The sequence below is a fragment of the Astyanax mexicanus genome, chromosome 22 (genome assembly GCF_023375975.1).
Source record: "Astyanax mexicanus isolate ESR-SI-001 chromosome 22, AstMex3_surface, whole genome shotgun sequence".
Classification (NCBI taxonomy): Eukaryota; Metazoa; Chordata; class Actinopteri; order Characiformes; family Acestrorhamphidae; genus Astyanax; species Astyanax mexicanus.
In genome coordinates this window covers 9506556-9525000 of record NC_064429.1, presented here as the reverse complement: position 1 = coordinate 9525000, position 18445 = coordinate 9506556, and the positions used below count along the sequence as shown (strand labels likewise).

Genomic DNA, 18445 nt, shown 5'->3' with positions numbered 1-18445 from the left:
GTTCGAATCCTGTTTATGCAGCTTGCCATCAGCTGCCGGAGCCCAGAGAGAGAGCACAATTAGACTTGCTCTCTCTGGGTGGGTACAGTAGATGGCGTTCTTTCCTTTTATTTGAGCTAAACTGCTGATAAACCGCAGTTTAATCTTTAATCAGCTCAGTAAGAAAATAAGACACCACTTAAAAATGATGAGTTTCTTTGATTTCACCAAATTGAAAACCTCTGGAATATAATCAAGAGAAAGATGGATGATCACAAGCCATCAAACCACCAAACTGAACTGCTTGAATTCTTTTTTGCACCAGAAGTAAAGCAGCATAAAGTTATCCAAAAGAAGTGTGTAAGACTGGTGGAGGAGAACATGATGCAAAGATGCATGAAAAAAAATAACCAGGATTATTCCACCAAATATTGATTTCTGAACTCTTAAAACTTTATGAATATGAACTTGTTTTCTTTGCATTATTTGAGGTCTGAAAGCTCTGCATCTTTTTTTTTTTTTGTTATTTCAGCCATTTTTCATTTTTTTTGCAAATAAAAGCTCTAAATGAGAATATTTTTATTTGGAATTTGGGAGAAATGTTGTCTGTAGTTTATAGAATAAAAGCTGTAGCTGTAGCTGTATTAGCCAGATAATGCCAATTAGTTACTACAGTGTTTAACAAACGCTGTCTCTGCTGCTCCATGCTGTTTACACATGCAGTCTGTGCAGCGTTCACTGCTCGCAGCCGTGCAACTCTGTTTCCTATCCAGACTGTGTTTAAAAGCACAGCGTTTCGGTGATTCACCTTTGAACTCCTCGTCGATGAGCCTCTTTTCCTGGGCCTGCAGGTACTGCAGCAGCCCGTCCAGAGCCTCGGGGTCCGCCCGGGACACGGCGTCAAACAGCAGGAAGCGGTTAAACACCTTCAGGACCTTGGGAGGGTCGGCAGAGCTCTCGTCACACGACATCTCGTTCTCCGTCTTCCTGTTGATGGAAGGAAAAGGTCAGATGAGAAAGGTGTGGATTCTGGAAAACCTCATCGCCATGCTGCCACCTCACCTCTCACCCCCCCTCCCCCCGGCAGCTGAAAGCAGGGCTGTGTTTAAAGAGTTTATTTACTTTTTCACTTTTTTCCAAGTTGTCAGAATGCAGAATTTAGAGACTGCTGTGTAGAACAGTGTTTGGTTGAATAAATAAGTTCTTTATTAACACTGCAATGCAGAGTCATTCACAAGATCCAGCTAATTAGCACAATAAATAATGTTTAAATATACAGCAATACACAGTACAATTCAAGCCACACACATCACTCAATTTGGCTTTTTTTAGTTAATGTTTATGTACTGTGTGTTGACTAGGTATATAATAATACTTACAGTACCAGTCAAAATTGTTATTTTTTTTTCCTACATAGTAAATGAATAGTGAAGTGATCTATCAGATTATGAAGGAACACATAAGGAATCATGTAGTAACTTAAAAGTGTTAAACAAACCATAATACTCTGATGAATTCTGATAAACTTATCCTGTACAACAGAGGAAACTCTTGCTCTTCTATCCTTTCCTGGGGCGGTCCTGATGAGTGCCAGTTCCATCATTATAACATTTTTTATAGTCTTTTTTGTCGACTGAACTTAACGAAAGTTCTTAAAATTAATATTTTTCTAAATGACTGACCTTCATTTTTTTCTTTTTTTCATTACTTAGTTGAGTATGTATTTCTTCTCATAACCTGGATTCGAACATTACTCAAATATTCACTATTCACTGTATACCTGTAACTCTTCACTACTTTACTTTAACTGATGCTCTGAAACTTTAAAATTAAGAGACAAGAAATTCAAGTAATTAACTCTTGATGAGTTCAGCACAGCTGTTAACTGAAAGCCTGTATTCCAGGTGACTCTACCCTTTATAAAACTGACTGAGAAAATCCAGCAGAGATAAAGCAAGAGGTGCTAGTTTGAAGAATCTAAATTATAAAACATATTCTGGTTTCTTCAAAGTTTGAATGACTTTGGTATTAATCTACAATGTAGAAACCTTTAAAATAATAAATATAAAAAAACACAGGATTTAAGGTGTTTTTAAACCTCTGGTTGGTACTGTAGATAGTACTGTACTATCATAACACTAACACATTACCCTGCGGCTTAAATATGGACTAGCATACTGGTATGTTTTGTAGCAAATCTCCTGTCCAATCAACTCTGTTTCAGCAAGATAAACAATTTGAGGTTTCTTTTTTTTAGATGGACTAGATTAGCACCGGTATAGCACCAACGTTACCTCAGTAGATTGGAGGAACTGTCAAAAATGAGAGTTAGAAGTGATATTTAACAGTTAGAAAATACAGTGAGTAAAGCTCTAACACTGTTGCTGTTAAAAGGCTTTAATTTAGTTTAATTATGTATATTTAAATACACTATCTTATGGCTCAATCAGCATCAACATCCATCATGAAGTATCTTGGAACTAGGGTTACCACCAGTCCAGAAATTCCCAAAATAGGGAATATATATATATTTTTTGGAAATTAAATGTTATGTCTTGTAATGAACCAATAGGGGACACAATTTGTTTGGGATTACCATAAATGTCCAATAAATGTCCCATGTCTGTCACACAAACAACAACACTATATACAACAATAATGATCAATAATCATAATTGATTTTTTATCTGGTTGTGCTTTTGCCAGAAGATATCAGTCAGTGCATGGGGCGTGGCTTATTTTATTAGAGTATTGTGGTTTGTTTTATTAGGATTTGGAGTTTTTAACGTGGGATGAATAACAAATAAATAAATGCATATATATACATTGCTGTTTTATTCTATAAACTACAAACAAAATTTCTCCAAAATAAAAAAATCCAAATAAAAATATTGTCATTTAGAGCATTTATTTGCAGAAAATGAGAAATGGCTGATTTTTTTTAAAGATGCAGAGCTTCCAGACCTCAAGTAATGCAAAGAAAACAAGTTTATATTCATAAAGTAGTTTTAAGAGTTCAGAAATCAATATTTGGTGGAATAACCCTGGTGGTTTTTGATCACAGTTTTAAACATGCATCTTGTCATCATGTTCTCCTCCTCCACCAGTCTTACACACTGCTTTTGGATAACTTTATGCTGCTTTACTCCTGGTGCAAAAATCCAAGCACTTAATTTTACCCTAAATTAAAAATGTTTGTAGAGCTTTTTTGTGTATTTTATGTCAAAATGTTAATATTTCTTATATTTAAGAATTTTGGCAACCCTAATCTGAACCTTTACTAAACCACCATTTTAAAGGGAAGTACTATGCATATTAGATTTTTTTTGCAGAACTACTCTTATAAACGAGGTAAATCAGGTCTGTTAAAGCTAAAAAGCACTAAAATGTGCATTACAGTGGACTGAACTGAACAGTAGAGAATCACTCTGGTTAAAAACAGCATTTCTGAATCTGCTGTAGAGGTAATATAGTGTGTGAGGGCGTATATATACACACACACACACACACACACAGTAGCAGTACTGTCAGTGTTATAACGGTCAGTACAGTAAAGTTCCACCCTGTCGGTTCTGAGAAGCTCAGTACCATCAATAAGCCTCTGTACACTGAGTTAAACCCACACTTCCTCAGTAAACACTTCCTCAGCAGCTCAGAGAGAAATAACAACATATAACCTCCACACCTACATCACCTAAACACCTACAGCACCGGAGCGTTACTTTACCCTCACCCACCCAAACTTTTACTGAGTTTCATAAGGATTCCCAATAACTGTGTGATAGAGTTCAACAATGCATGCTGGGAATTGTAGTACAGAAAAAAAAAGAAGAAAAGAAAATACTTCAATCAATAAAAAAAAGAGAGAGCGAGAGAGAGATGAGCATAAACGTCTAGCATCAGTGTTATATATTGTGTTATATTGCTAAATAAAACTGCTAATGCGTCACCAGAGTTTGTTTTACATGTAAATAATTTGCGTAAAAAAAATGCAAAAATAATGTGTTAATGTTGACAGGCTAATAAAAATATATATTAAAATGAAAAGTATTGTATAAAAATATACAAATGTATATTATTACTACATAAATCTGGCTGTTGTTGTACTTTACTATTATATTTGATATTTTTTTATTTTATTTATTTATTTATTTATTTATTTTTTAACCTTTAATTTAACCAGGCATTAAGTCATTAAGAACATATTCTTACTTACAATAACAGCCTGGATATGTTCCTACATTCAATATTTTAACTATTACATCAGATATATTTTATGTATCAATGCTGCTTTACAATGCTTTTAATACCAGGAAAGTGTTTTAAATATAACAAGTCATTATTTGCAGTTCATGCACATTTTATTTTTGCTAAACTTGCATTGAAAAATACTTTTTTTTTTCAGTGTTTGTGGATAAACGACTGTAAACATTTCACAACTGCATGCTGTCTGTTTACTTCCCACATCAACCACATGAGCGCCACCATGCAGAGAGAAGCAGTTCCTCCTCAGAGGAAACTTTAAACACTTTAAAGCCGTTATTATTACATAACTGTGTTCTTACACTGTCTGTATGGCTGACATCAGTTATCTTCACAATAAGCACAGTAACTGGTGTAAATTGGTTTGTAATGTAATGTCTGTGTATTGTGTATATCTGCTGCTGGATGTCTAGAACAGTAATAGTAACAGTAATAGATCTGAATCTACTGAATGTGTATTTACTGTATGAGTTACAATGTGTTCCTATTGATCTGTTAAATAAATATTTCAGCTTCTTTTGGTCTCGATCTGAATCAGAGAGATTTGACTTTCAAATCAGGAGCCGGAGAGAAGATCAGATCAGTGAGAGAATCATCAGCCAGTCAAATCAGCAGCTTCATGAGTTTAACCACAGAATGGCTCCATCAGAGTGTCTCAGATTACCAAACACCGAGCGGCAACACGGACTGCTGAGGAAACGCAGCACACGCCAGCATATATATATATATATATATATATATATATATATACCTACATACATACATATACACACTTGAACCATAGTTATAGATGAGAAAGCACTGCTGTGTCTGCTGAGACACTGTGGTTCACCTTTAAAGGAACACATGTCTTTAGCTTGGCACTGGAGATACAAAACAAAATTATTTAATTTTCCAAAAAATCAACAGAGCTCCTTATGTATGAATTCTATCAGTCAGGCATTAAGGAGCAGTAAAGCCACTCCTCTAAAGTACAGTGTTATAAGGGTAAGTTGTCAGTGAAGTTTCTCCAGCACTAAGGCTGGATGCAGCATTAGCATTAGCCGCTAACCGCAGCACTAGCTCTTTTGCCAGCCACTGAGAGGTGAGTATATCGGACTGTAGTCTTCGTAGTAGTCGCTAGCTGATATCGCCCCCGGTTCCTCAGTCTAGCGCTATCAGCTAGCGGCATTTACGTCCCGCTAATGCTAATGCTGCTGCACCCAGCCTTAGTGCTGGAGAAACTTTACTGAAAACTCATGCTTAGACATAATATTGGAAATATAAGCTTACTGTAAATAAACAGAAGCGCTTTACTCACCCTTTGACAAAATATTGGAAATCTATTTAGCATTTTTAATAGGTAGATGATATTGTGAGACAGAGATAATGTAAATAAACTATTAAAACAAAAAAAAAGAAGTTACTTTTAAGTAAAATGTAATTTACAAAACTGTAATTGTAACAGCTCTTATTTTCCCCTTTGGCCAAAAAAACTAAATTCTTTGCTAAGTTTTATTTGTTTAGTTATAAACACGCCATTTCTCAAAAAAGTTGAAATTATTTAAAAAGACAAAGGTTTTAACATGTAATGGGGAGGTCCTGATTTTTTTCCAATTGACCGATCAATAGATAGATCGATAGAGCAACAGATAGAATGATAGATTGACAGATCGATCGACAGATTTTCTACTCAACACAAACACTGCACATTCCCTAGTAAGCATAGTGGTGGCAGCATCATGTTTAAGAACTGCTTTTTCGCAGGGGGGGGGCGAGACATCTTCACTAAATATTTTAGAACTACATGATGATCTGCATTACTCTGCTAAAAACTCACTAAAGAAATTTTAACTATCAGAAAGATTGTGATCTAAACAAAGCAAATCAATACTGGAGCGTCTGAACAACAAAAAATTATCTAAGAATTTGTGGGACTGTTTAAAAACCGTGGCCCACGAGCATTACCCAAACAATCTGATCAGCCTGGAGCCCATCTGCCTGAAGACTGTGTGAAAATCCTCCTCAAACACTGAGCAAATCTGACAGAACCCCAATAAAAACACTGTCTGCAGCAGTCTGTGTAAATGTCATCTGTAATCCAACCAAATCTGAGGACTTTTAGAAGAGCTACAGACCAAATTAAACTGATATAGAAACAGAAACTTGAATTTTACTAAAAATATTTGCATTATTAAATGATTAATTGTTTAAAATGATTGAAAACTAGATTTGGTGCAAGAGCGGGAAACTGTATGAATGTAATGTTTGGACAAACTGTGAAAAGTTTAAGTTGGTTGAGGATATTTTAAGGGTTCCTCTGTTTGAAACTGTATAGAAACAGATTTTTGGAAGAAACAGAAACTATTAAGAAAAAGATTTTTGGAAGTAAAACTTCTCTTGAAAGCTCCTTAAAGCACAATAAGAGGTCTCTCCACTGTTTTTACTTAAGGAATCCCAAAAAGTTCCTAAAAATTAGGGAGAAATCCCATTTTCTCGCTCGGAGGAAAGCGCAGTGACTCGGTTCTTATACAGCAGCTCACAGACGCAGCCTTGTGCTGATCCACATTACCCTAGGAGTGATAAGGGGAAAGAGAAAGCGCAATTTACTGTACTGTACCCACCCAGAGAGAGCAATGCCAATTGTGCTCTCTCAGGGCTCCGGCAGCTGAGGGCAAGCTACATGACCGGGACAAGCAACAAGCAATACTGCTGTAAAGCATCTCCTCACCCTCGTGGAAGCTTCTTTCTGCGGCGTTTCTGGTTGTTGTTTGCTCTGCACGTTCCGTAGTCGAACAGCGAGTCCATGGGGGCCTTCTTGGGCCCCGGGGCCACGGGGGACTCGTAGATGGTGGACTCCAGAAGGTCCATGGGGTTGGAGATGCCCTTTTTAAAGGCTCCCTGGAACTTATTGCGGAGGTTCTGCTTGCCGTCGGCCTGAGGCTGGCCGGTGGTCCGCCCGGGGTCCGGCGGTGAGGGGGACCCGTCCTCCCCCTCCAGCAGTCCTGCTACCGACGACAGAGGGAAGGCGGGGTCTCCGTCCCCCGAGACGTCCCGTCCCTCCGCCCCATCAGAGACAGAGGTGCTGGTCTCTGTCCGGGCCAGGCGGTACCGCCGGAGTAACGTGGAGGAAACCTACCAAGAAATTAACAAAAATTTTTATAATTTATTTTTAAATACGAATCTGAAGGTAAAAATCAACTATGGTTTATACAATCAATGATATACGAACATTTTAATATATATAATCAATTAAATACACAGATAGCATAATAGTTAAAATACTAAAAATGTTAAATGTTATTTAAACTGGGAATTGTTAGCCTATGTGTCTCTAGTTTTTTCTTTAATGAATTCTAATGTAATTCAGCTTAAATGACTTTTATTCACACTTTTATATAAAAGAGTCTACAATTTTAGATTTTTTCAACATAGAATTTAATATAGAATACATTTTTAATAAAAAAATAAAAAATTAAATGCCATTATAATCAGTTGACAGAGAGTATTAGAAGAGCATGTACAAAGAAAACTTTTAAATCCAGGTTTTTTTCTTTAAATGTTTAATTTTCTTGCTTTTTAATGATTCATTTTACTGTATTATATTTTTAAAGATTTTAAAATGCTTTTTTGCTTTTGCTATTTTATGTCTTTGTATTTCATCCCTGTTTATGTAAAGCACTTAAATAAACTACTGTATATAAAAGGTGCTACAAAAAATAAAGTTGACTTACCTTGCTTTAATCGTCACATTTGTATTAAACGTATTAATTCATGTATTCATTTTCTGTCTTTGAAACAATCAAATCAACCAAATCAATAAAAAAATAAATATGGATAAGTGTAAATAAATAAATGAATTCTAAATAAATAAATTAATAACGTAAAATGTGAAAAAGTGTGACATTTTATATAAAACAGTTAAATAAACTGACCCAACATACAACCCAACACGTTGACCTCAGAAATGTGATTCATGAATAAAGAATAAAATACTATAATAGAAATCCCTGCCTGAGTTTTATATTCTATAGATTCACTATATGGATTCAACAGGTATTTTTAATCCGGAGTTTCAGGACTCAGGACTCCTGCTGACCTACATTTTTGTGACAGTGATAAACGAGGTCATGAGGAAACTGACAGAACCTGAAATACTGTTCACACACAGTCAAACTCTCATCAGCTGCAGAGAGGAGCGTGTACTATAAACATCTACAGAGCCGGGAGACACCAGGACTCATCTTCATTTAATCCTAAAACAGCTCTATTAACTGTAGCAGAAAATCCATCACATAAACATTTAATACAGGAGACCCCGCCCACATATCCCACAGTGACGTGGGGCCTTGGGACGTGACAAAAGTCACTGGACAGGATACTAGTACTAGTTAGACACATGTATTAGTCCCATGATTTTTTTTTGGGCATGTCAGTGTATGTTGTGCCCTCAGTTAGGAAGGCACTCCGCCCCTCCTCCCCCATCTCCCCCACCTCCCCCACCTCCCCCTCTCCACTGCCGTTACACAGGAACACAGAGAGCACTGATTCATGACTGAATACTAAACACTTCCCAGTTTGAGAAAATTTTATTTTCCACATTAAAATTCCCACTATGAGCTTCTGAACTGAACACTGAACGACTGGAAACCAGTTAATGATCTACAGTCTGCGGCCTCTCAAACACTAGAGCTATAACCCTATATGCTGTCAAGAAATAAGGAAATGTCCAGGTAACGTTCAGTCCTCCACAGTGAAGTCTATTTGTTCCTTTGCATTAAACTACCTGTTATTGTGCAAATGTTATGACTTCCCTGATGTTCCTGAAGGAAAAGTCAATGAAATAAAGGTTTTTTTGCATTTACTTTGGTTCGGTTAAAACGAACTCTGGTCTGTTTGTAACTGTCCTAAACTGCTGACAGGTTGCAGTTTAATCTGATATATTAGCCAGATAATGCTGTTTTTCTCTTTTTTAATAATATTATTTTTGCGTGATAATCACAATACATAGTAAAGTAACCAAAAAAAAAAAAAAAAAAAAACTGTTTTTTAAATGAAAAAGCGCCTCTGCTTCTCCGCATTACGCACCTCACTCCAGCGCTATATGTGTGGCGCTGGGCAAAACAAACCGGATTCTTCTGAAGTGAGGAGTAAAAAAAATTACATCAGGTGAGCTACGGTAACTTTGGCCCCTATGCAAAGGAAAGTCAGAGGTATGGAGCTACTTCAAGTAAGCTGTTGATAGTAACAACACTCTGGTGTCGGCTTGGTAGAGTGTCTTATTTCTGCACGCTTCTATAGCATTCCACAGCAAAAAGACGGAGCATAGCCTTATTGCTGTTTTTGTGTTCTGTGCATAGGCTGTATGCTTAAAATAAAATAAAAAATCTTTTGTTCAGAAAGTATTTTATATTCTAAAAGATTATTAATTATATTAGAGTATATAAAAATAAAAGGTCTAGGCTTCTTCAGTGTTGCAATGTTAACTAACATCATTCTGAACTGATTTTGCTCATTTAAAATCATAAAAAGCCAAAAAATGATTTTAAAAAAGCTTAGTTTTAACACACTACTTACTAAAAAAAATGTCGGTTTAAATCAGGTTCAGGCTCATAATGACATTTTATGGGTCGGGTCGGGCTCGGACAGAACTTTAACGGGCTCGGGCCTAATCTAAGCTTTACACCAGAGTGTGCAGAGTTCAGAAAAGGTAGGACCATAGGTTGCAGGACCTCATTAACATAAAGTATTAGTAGCAGGAAGTGTTTAGGTGCAGGTAAGGGGTTTATAAATGCATACCAGTTCTTCAGAAACCACTAGAACTAGAGAACTAATGCTATTCTATTCATATAGAAGTGGTTCTAATGTTATGGCTGATGCAGACTGAATGTTAAACATCAGTCTGGGTGGAGCAGATCTGAAAGAGGTTTCTGTTCCTACTGAGAAGAAAAAACGAAAAATTCTTACCTCATTCATCCCTCTGGTAGTGCCACGGTGCCAGATTCCTCCTCAGGCGGGAAGGGGGAATGGGGCGGGGTTGTTGGCGGGGCAGGGGGGCGGGTTGTTGGCGGGGCGGGGGGGGCTGGGGGCTCCGGACTGAACTGCAGAAAAACAGAGAGGAAACATGATGTCAGAGTTTAAACAGACTCTACACCTCCATCACTGATCCTTTCATCCCCAGCTTTCTGCTCCACCTCCTCCACACAGACCAGTGAGTGAAGAGCCCGCTGCACTGGTCAGCCAGCTGTGTTTACTGGGATTAAATAGACAATCTGTTTAATAAGCTAATAAAATATATATCGGTCCTATTTATTTAGAGGGCATCCTCTCTCTCCACCAGATCAGTTCAGTGTGAACGAGTCGACTAAACACACATTAATTCAGAAAATTAACTGGATCAGTTTTGAATTGAACATTAAAGTAAAAGTTTTGCCTAGTCAAGGTTAGAGGCTGGAGCAGGGTATGTATATGCATGTAAGCATGTATATCCGGTCCTGGAGGGCTGGATTCCTGCAGTTTTGTTCTTTTAAAGGTAGGACTGGGGCTATAGCGTAAAAATATTGCATCACCATACTTAAAGAAATGTTCACAAAATAGAATGCATCACTTGTACTATTTGTATAGAATTTTCAGTTCATATAAATTATTTTACTAATAATATTGGATATATGGAGTGCATTATTAGTATCGTGGTATTTTGGATCAATGACTTTTGACTGTTAAAGTCTGGTGAAAAGCTGAATTTGTGTGTGTGCCATATCATATCGTATGCAATAATATTGCCAAATAAAACTGAATATGGCTTTTTCCTGTTGCATTAGTCTCCTTTTGATATATATATATGGTTATTCCTAAAATTTAGCAAATTTATCACAATGTAGAATAGAATATACATCTTATCCAATACATTTTCATGATTTTTTCCATTTTTTTTCATGCCTTCAAAGCAAATTTTCATGACCATACAATGTGGAAAACATCAGTGCAGACATGGACATAAAACCATTATATGGTCAAAAAATCAACTTTTTTTTTATTAAATTAAAATGTATTAATTAAAGTAGGTCTAAAATTAATCTAATAAAAATGTTGACACACAAACTTTAATAATAAAATGTGTGTCAGATCCTGAGAGCTCCTTTGTGTAGAGTTTAAATTCCTTAATTTATTTTTTAATTAAGTTTTGTAGATTGCAAATTTCCATGACTTTTCCAAAACTTATCTAGGCCTGGAAATTGATATTTTCATATTCCATGACTTTTCCTGGTTTTTCATGACTGTACGAACCCTGGTGATTAAAGGCCTGCTGACCTTTATATTTGATTTCTGAGGTAAGAGGACAATTTAACTGCAGACAGCCTTTTCACTGTTTCAATATTTCACTCTTTCAGTGTAAAAAATTAACATCTCTCGAGCCTTAAACTGGATTAAACAGGTAAATTACACAGCTGGAGATATTATACCAACACCAGCGCAGCTTCAATCACCTCAGCTTAGCGCTAACTGGAGCTGAAGTTAGCATGCTAACCTGCGTATATCAGAATATCAGGGTTTATTCTCAGCTCTGAGGAAACGAGTGAATTAAAGAGTCGCTGATGGTGACTGGAGCGAATCTGAGCGCTGTCTAATAAAAACAGCAACAGCGTCAGAAAAATCTTCTCAGATTAGCTTCAGACGCTAGTTAAGCATTTTCTGCATCTACACTGCTGTCTGTCAGCACACACTGCACACTAATGCTAATGCTAGCTGATACACAACACCTGAGGCTTAGGTAGGCTTAGTTGGTGCTTTTGGCAGTGTGGGCAGTGTGCCAAGTCCTGCTGGAAAATGAAGTGCTGTAAGATTTTGTGGGAAAACAAAAATGCACTGACTTTAGACTTGATAATAAAACACAGTGGATCAACACCAGCAGATGACATGTCTCTCCAAACCATCACTGATCATCAGTAAATTTTACATTTCATTAGGAATCAAGGAAGCACAGTCTGTAGGAAGAGTGGAGAGACACACAGTCCAAGCTGCTCGAGGTCTACTGTGAAGTTTCCACCAATCAGTGATGGTTTCATTTCATTTTCCAGCAGGATGTGGCACACTGCTAAAAGTAACAATTGGTCTTACATAATATTCTAATTTCCTAAAACTAATCATTAACAATAAAATAAATAGACACTTAAATACATACATATTTAAAGAGCCACTAAACCCTAAACCATATTTTTTTCCATTAATAGCTAAAATGTTTTCCTGCATATTTTTTTTTATAAACATTTCCTAACCTGTGCTATAGTGCCTAAACCCATACATCATCCATTGCCCCTCCCAAACTACCCCTCCCTTTCTTTTCAGCCTTTTTCAAATTTGATCTAGGGGTGGAGTCAGCAAAGATCAGAGGGTTTAGTGTGCCCTTTAGTGTAATAAAATATGCTTAAACTCGCCCAGATACATCAGAGTCATTTCATCAGATTAGAGCATCCCAATATTTTACTGATTGAAGTTGGAAGATTATAATAAAAAAAATAGATTTTTATAAATATTCTGATTTTTTTTATAAATATAAAAATATATAAATACTGAAATTGTTGAAATGGTTCTGAAGTCCTCTATAAATCCTCTTCTAAAGATCTAAATCTGTTCAGATTACAGCATCTATTGTTGCAGCTGATCGGACTTCCCGAACAAGTCGTGACACATGGGCCTGAGTCCCGTTCTCTTCCCAGCAGTTCCACAGGGATTTCTCTAAACACAACCAGTCCACCCAGTCCCCCAAAGAACGCAGAGAACACAGAGACAACACAGCATCTCTGCCTCATCCACTAAATCCCGTCCTCTCTGCTCTCCTGCATTACTCTGATGTTTTTACGCTCCAGAGGTCGATTTCACGATCTGGAGGATTGTCCTCTGGATGCCTCACTTCAGTCACTGTTCAGGAATCTCCCGACTAAACCACCACGTTAACCCACAGCTGATCCTGTTCAGACACGTCCCTCACAAGAGTCCCTGAAACACAGTTCCTACAGCTCTCGCCTCAAACAAACCAGTTAAACAGGTTTTTCTCTACGAAAGTCTGAGAAACATCAGTATAAAGTTACATTTCCGAAAAATTATACCATCCTATAGACGCCCTAGAGCTGGATGGTGTGGTATATCACAATTAGGAATGCACTGAAATATAATATTTAGGCAAAAACCTACATAAAATAAAATATTGAAAGAATAAATACTAAATACTGAACAATAATTTAATAAAATAGCCATAATTGAATGAATTGCACTGGCCTAATGCATTGAGTTGTGCCTTTCTAAGAAACAAAACAAAACTACCATTAAAAGATGAGATACCAACAAAGCACAATACATTTACCTCTGCAGTGCTACTCTAATCATAAATTTACCTCAGCAGTAGGGGTGGGCGAAATGGCTCTAAAATAATATCACGATATTTCAGGGTATTTTTGTGATAACGATATACTTGGCGATATAGGAAAACAGAAAAATAATTACCGGTAATTCATTTCAGGAATATAGTATAATAGTATAACAGTATAATCATAATGTGGCAAAATGAATAATATAGCATAAAATAATATAATGCAGTAAGTAATATTGCAGAATATTTAGTGCATGCATATAAACTGCAAACTAAAACAATTATACAATAAATACACTTAAAGCTTCACAGTAAATAATGGACTACTTTTAAGACAGAACATCCCTATTATCACAATATGGATTTTTAATATCATGATATTTCTGTCACAATATATTGTATACGATATAATATTGCCCACCCCTACTCAGCAGTGCAATTCTAATCATAAATTTACCTCAGCAGTGCTATGCCAATCATGAAGTTACTTCAGCAGTGATATTTGAATCATTAATTTACTCCAGCAGTGCTATCCTCAGCAGTGTTATTCTAATCATGCATTTACCTCAGCAATGCTGTTTTAACGTTAAATGTACCTCTGCATTGCTATGCTATTCATCAATTTAACACAGCAGCTAAATACTAGTAATAATTTAGCAGTGTTATTCTAATAATACATTTACCTTAGCAGTCCAATTTTAATTAATAATGTAGTTAATTAATAATGTAATGTAGTGTTTTTTTTTTATGCAGTGCCGCCTGAGGGCCTGAAGATCACCAGCATTCATACTTAAACAAAAAACATTAACATATATCTGCTTATTCAGTTCATGCCAATTAAATCGACACCCGTATTCAACACATTAGACCCCACCTACATATCCCACAGGTTTATTTGTGTACTGTGGGATAGATTCTCACGGTTAGAGGAGAATTAGCTCAGGGGACTCTGTGGAATTACGTTACCGGTTCCTGATCTGAGCTTTACATTTACTTTAAACAAGATGGCCAAAACAAGCATCCAGCTTTTCCTTTCCTTACCATAATCTCTCCAATACGCAAACTCAACATACAGACAAAACCCAGACGCTGGAGAGTCGATACGCTATAAAAACAAGCGTACAGGCTTTTATACTGGAGCTGCAAGGGTAACTGCTGTTCACCAGTAAAGTAATGCTGTGCTCTCGAGCTGGAAGCTGGATTAAAGTGTGGGAAAAATACATTTTTATATTCTTCAAATATCAATTAAGTTTAAATAACCAACTCATTATCTCATATAATGCTAAATAAAAGCTAACAGTGCTCAGGATATTTTATGTAAGAATAAAACACACACTTGGATTGGACAACATATCATTAATATTGATTAACTGGAAAAGAATTGGAACATTTTATACAGAGACCATACTTTAATATTACTTTAGTCATTACATAAATTCATAGTTATATACTCTTTTTAAATGTGTTTATATGAGATAAACTGATATTTGTACACTGAACATTACCCTTTATTAAGGTTTTGATAACATTGTATAGCATTGTATACATATATAAGATATTAGTTTTTAGTTATATCGCGCAGCCCTACCACACAGCTGCCCTGATCATGCTAACCATTTTTCACAGCTGGATTACTTGCTGATGGCTAATGACGTTTTTTACTAAAATCATAATTGTAGAAACATCATGATTGCCAAATTTATTTCATCTTCTCCAACCACATCATCCTGTGCAGTTTACGGAGTCATTACATAAATTGACAGTTACACATATTTTATTTAAATATGTTTTTTATATATGTTTGCTGTGTTTTTGTTGTTACAAAGAAACTTTATACTTTATTATGGTCTTCATTGTATCATATAGCATATATTTTTTCGAAAGCATATTGAGGTATGACCATTCTCTAACCCTTTTTTCCCAGCTGGATTACTTGCTGATAGCTGATGACAGATTAAAGCCAATGCACTGCTGTTTGATATGATGTGTGTTTGATGTCTATATACTACTTTGGTCTTTAGATATAAAGCTAGCTGTGCGATATTAACATATTGAAAAGTTATACCGTGCTCCATGCTAGTCATGCTAACCAACTCTACAGATATGAAGAAAACAGGCAGCCGTGGCTAATGCTAATCTTCTGATATTTCAGGTCATTAAACTCTATATATCTGAGATCTGAAGGTACAAAACTTCAAACTGGATGAAGACCCGTTCCATCCATGCCCTGCAGGACATTCCTCAGCCCCCCCAGAGATGAACCCCCCACCCCCCCACCCCCCCACCCCATCAGTCTCTGCCCCCTTTCGGTCTCTGCTCTGTCCTGCAGTGACTCTGAGGTTCAGGACTGTGGGAACGAGTCAGTGAGTCAGTGAGCTGCTGTGCTCCGTCCAGCCACCTCCAGCCCTGACCACATGTGATGGACAGCACCGACCCCCTCACAGGAACCTGCCCCGAACCTCACATCAACCAGGGGACCCCAAAAATAGAAAGGTCTTTTATAAATAGATCCAGCTGCTCCATAAACCCACCACACTGAGGTCATTCACCACAGCTGGAGCACACGGTTTCCCGTAATTTACTCTGGTTTGTTGGCCTTTTTCATGTAAACTATATTAGAAATGACTATATATTCATATTTATTATAGGTTGATATAGATGAAATCGTACTATATTCTCAGTGCAGGGTGTGCCATATAGTATTATACACGATTCTTAGTATTTTAATACTGGTGGTGGTAGTGTTTATACTAAATGTTTAAAACAGTTATACCAATTAAAACTTTAACATTTACTTTGCTACAGTAGTATATTAATCAAATTTCAGTGTTTTTTTATAAGAAATATTGATATCGCAAAATATATTGAAATATCATATACATTTAGGTCCATATTGCCTAATGCTAATACTAAGTTCCATGATGTCAAATTTGTGACACTCTAAATGAGTAAAATACAAGTTACAAGTGTATACCTTATATACAAGTATATATTTTAGTATAAAAATTGCTGTTTTATTCTATAAACTACAGAAAACATTTCTCCCAAATTACAAATAAAAATATCGTCATTTAGAGCATTTATTTACAGATAAACAAATAACAAAATTTACAAATAACAAAAAAGATGCAGAGCTTTCAGATCTCAAACAATGAAAAGAAAACAAGTTCATGTTCATAAAGTTTTAAGAGTTCAGAAATCAATATTTGGTGGAATAACCCTGGTGTTTTTTTTCATGCATCTTGGCATCATGTCTTCCTCCACCAGTCTTACACACTGATTTTGGATACCTTTATGCTACTGTTAATGGCATCCTTTAAATATAAAAAAGGAAAAAATCACAGTGGTTACCCTAAACTTTACAGATTTATCCAGATTTGTATAGATTTGCTCATTCAGTCTCACAAATATTACCTTAAATCAGTTTGACTCCCCCAGATAAACAAACAGAGAGACAGACAGAGATACAGAGAGAGAGAGACAGACAGAGACACAGACAGAGAGAAAGAGAGAGAGAAAGACACAGACAGATAGACAGACAGATAAATACATAGCGTGATAGACAGACAGAAGAGACAGAGAGAGAGAGACAGACAGAGAGAGAGAGAGAGAGAGAGAGAGAGACAGGTCTCACCAGTAGCAGCAGCAGTAGATCAGTAGATAAGTAGTAGTGGGTATATTATAAGTGAGTTGAGTGAAGCTGGAGTTGGTCCTGCGGTGATTCCTTAGTGAAAGTTCTCAGAGTTTAATCCGGTTTTAATCCGGTTTATCGGCGGTTCTGTTCAGTGGTTCAGTAGTTTGGTGGTTCTGGTTCTGAGAGCAAAACTTGTGGAGTCCAGCCGATCGGGAGCTTCACCAACCCAAACTACAAACTACTGACTACTACTCCCAGCTGCAGAGCTCCACCTCACCTAACACAGCGCGCGCCCGTGTGTGTGCGTGTGTGTGCGTGTGTGTGTGTGTGTGTGTACCTCTAGAGGAGGAGGAGCTGTGGAAAAAAATCTTTATTATCTCAGAATAACTTATTTTCTCCACATACTAAAATGTTGCTATATCTAGAATACAATGACTTATATTCCAGGTCCGTAAAAAAGTAAAACAAAAAATAAAAAAAGTAAACATAAGGTAAGATTTTTCAGGGGGAAAGTGTTTATTTCAAGATCTAAAATAAAAGTCACTATAGTAAGATAATTCAAAATTTGACAAAAATCTAAAATGAAAGTTAAGGTAAGAAAAACAGTATATATTTTTATAAAATAAATTTATTTAAAAAATAAAATTCAGTATTTCAATAGAACTTAAACTTTTGAGGAAAAAAGTTATTTCAAGCATTAAATAATGTCATATATATATCATGGATAAATTAGCGTTCATATATTTCTTTAGTCTAAAGGTTTAAAAATGCTCTGCTTTTTAGGACTGTGTCCTTTACTGCACATACCAATACATTACAGGATAAAGTGATAAAAATAAAGGTGTTTAAAGGTGTAAAACAGACGGAGAATAAACTAATTACAGTGAAGGGGTCAGGCGGATTCATTTGATTAAAGGTTATTTTATATACAAATTTTGCACACCTGGATTTATATTTTCAGGTCTGATTATTAAACTGGAATAGAGGCTACAATCTGTGGGCGGCCGCGCCCCCGCCTGGCTGTGAGAGGAACTGCATACATATATCATTATAATGGAGTATCAGTGTAATTCTAAAATGATCAGTATAGATCTATAATTATTAGTATAATTCTAGACCAATCAGGTTAAGTGTAGAATGAGTGTAGTAGTTGTAGAATGTAGAATTATCCATATAATTCTAATAATATATTTTCTATACAGTTCTAGAATCATTGTTGATGA

The 18445-nt window shown here is 36.2% G+C and overlaps 1 protein-coding gene across 1 annotated transcript in view; it reads right to left on the bottom strand.

Moving 5' to 3' along the window:
- The window catches only part of trpv4 (transient receptor potential cation channel, subfamily V, member 4), a 41040-nt gene extending 23552 nt beyond the window's left edge, over positions 1–17488 (bottom strand). Inside the window, exons 1-4 of the mRNA XM_049470258.1 lie at positions 17223–17488; positions 10189–10322; positions 6953–7356; positions 788–966 (exon numbers count right to left, since the gene is read on the bottom strand). Of these exons, the coding sequence (XP_049326215.1) occupies positions 788–966; positions 6953–7356; positions 10189–10197 (592 nt within the window). The 5' untranslated portion in view covers positions 10198–10322; positions 17223–17488. The remainder of the gene's footprint in view (positions 1–787; positions 967–6952; positions 7357–10188; positions 10323–17222) is intronic.
- Positions 17489–18445: the final 957 nt, after the last annotated feature.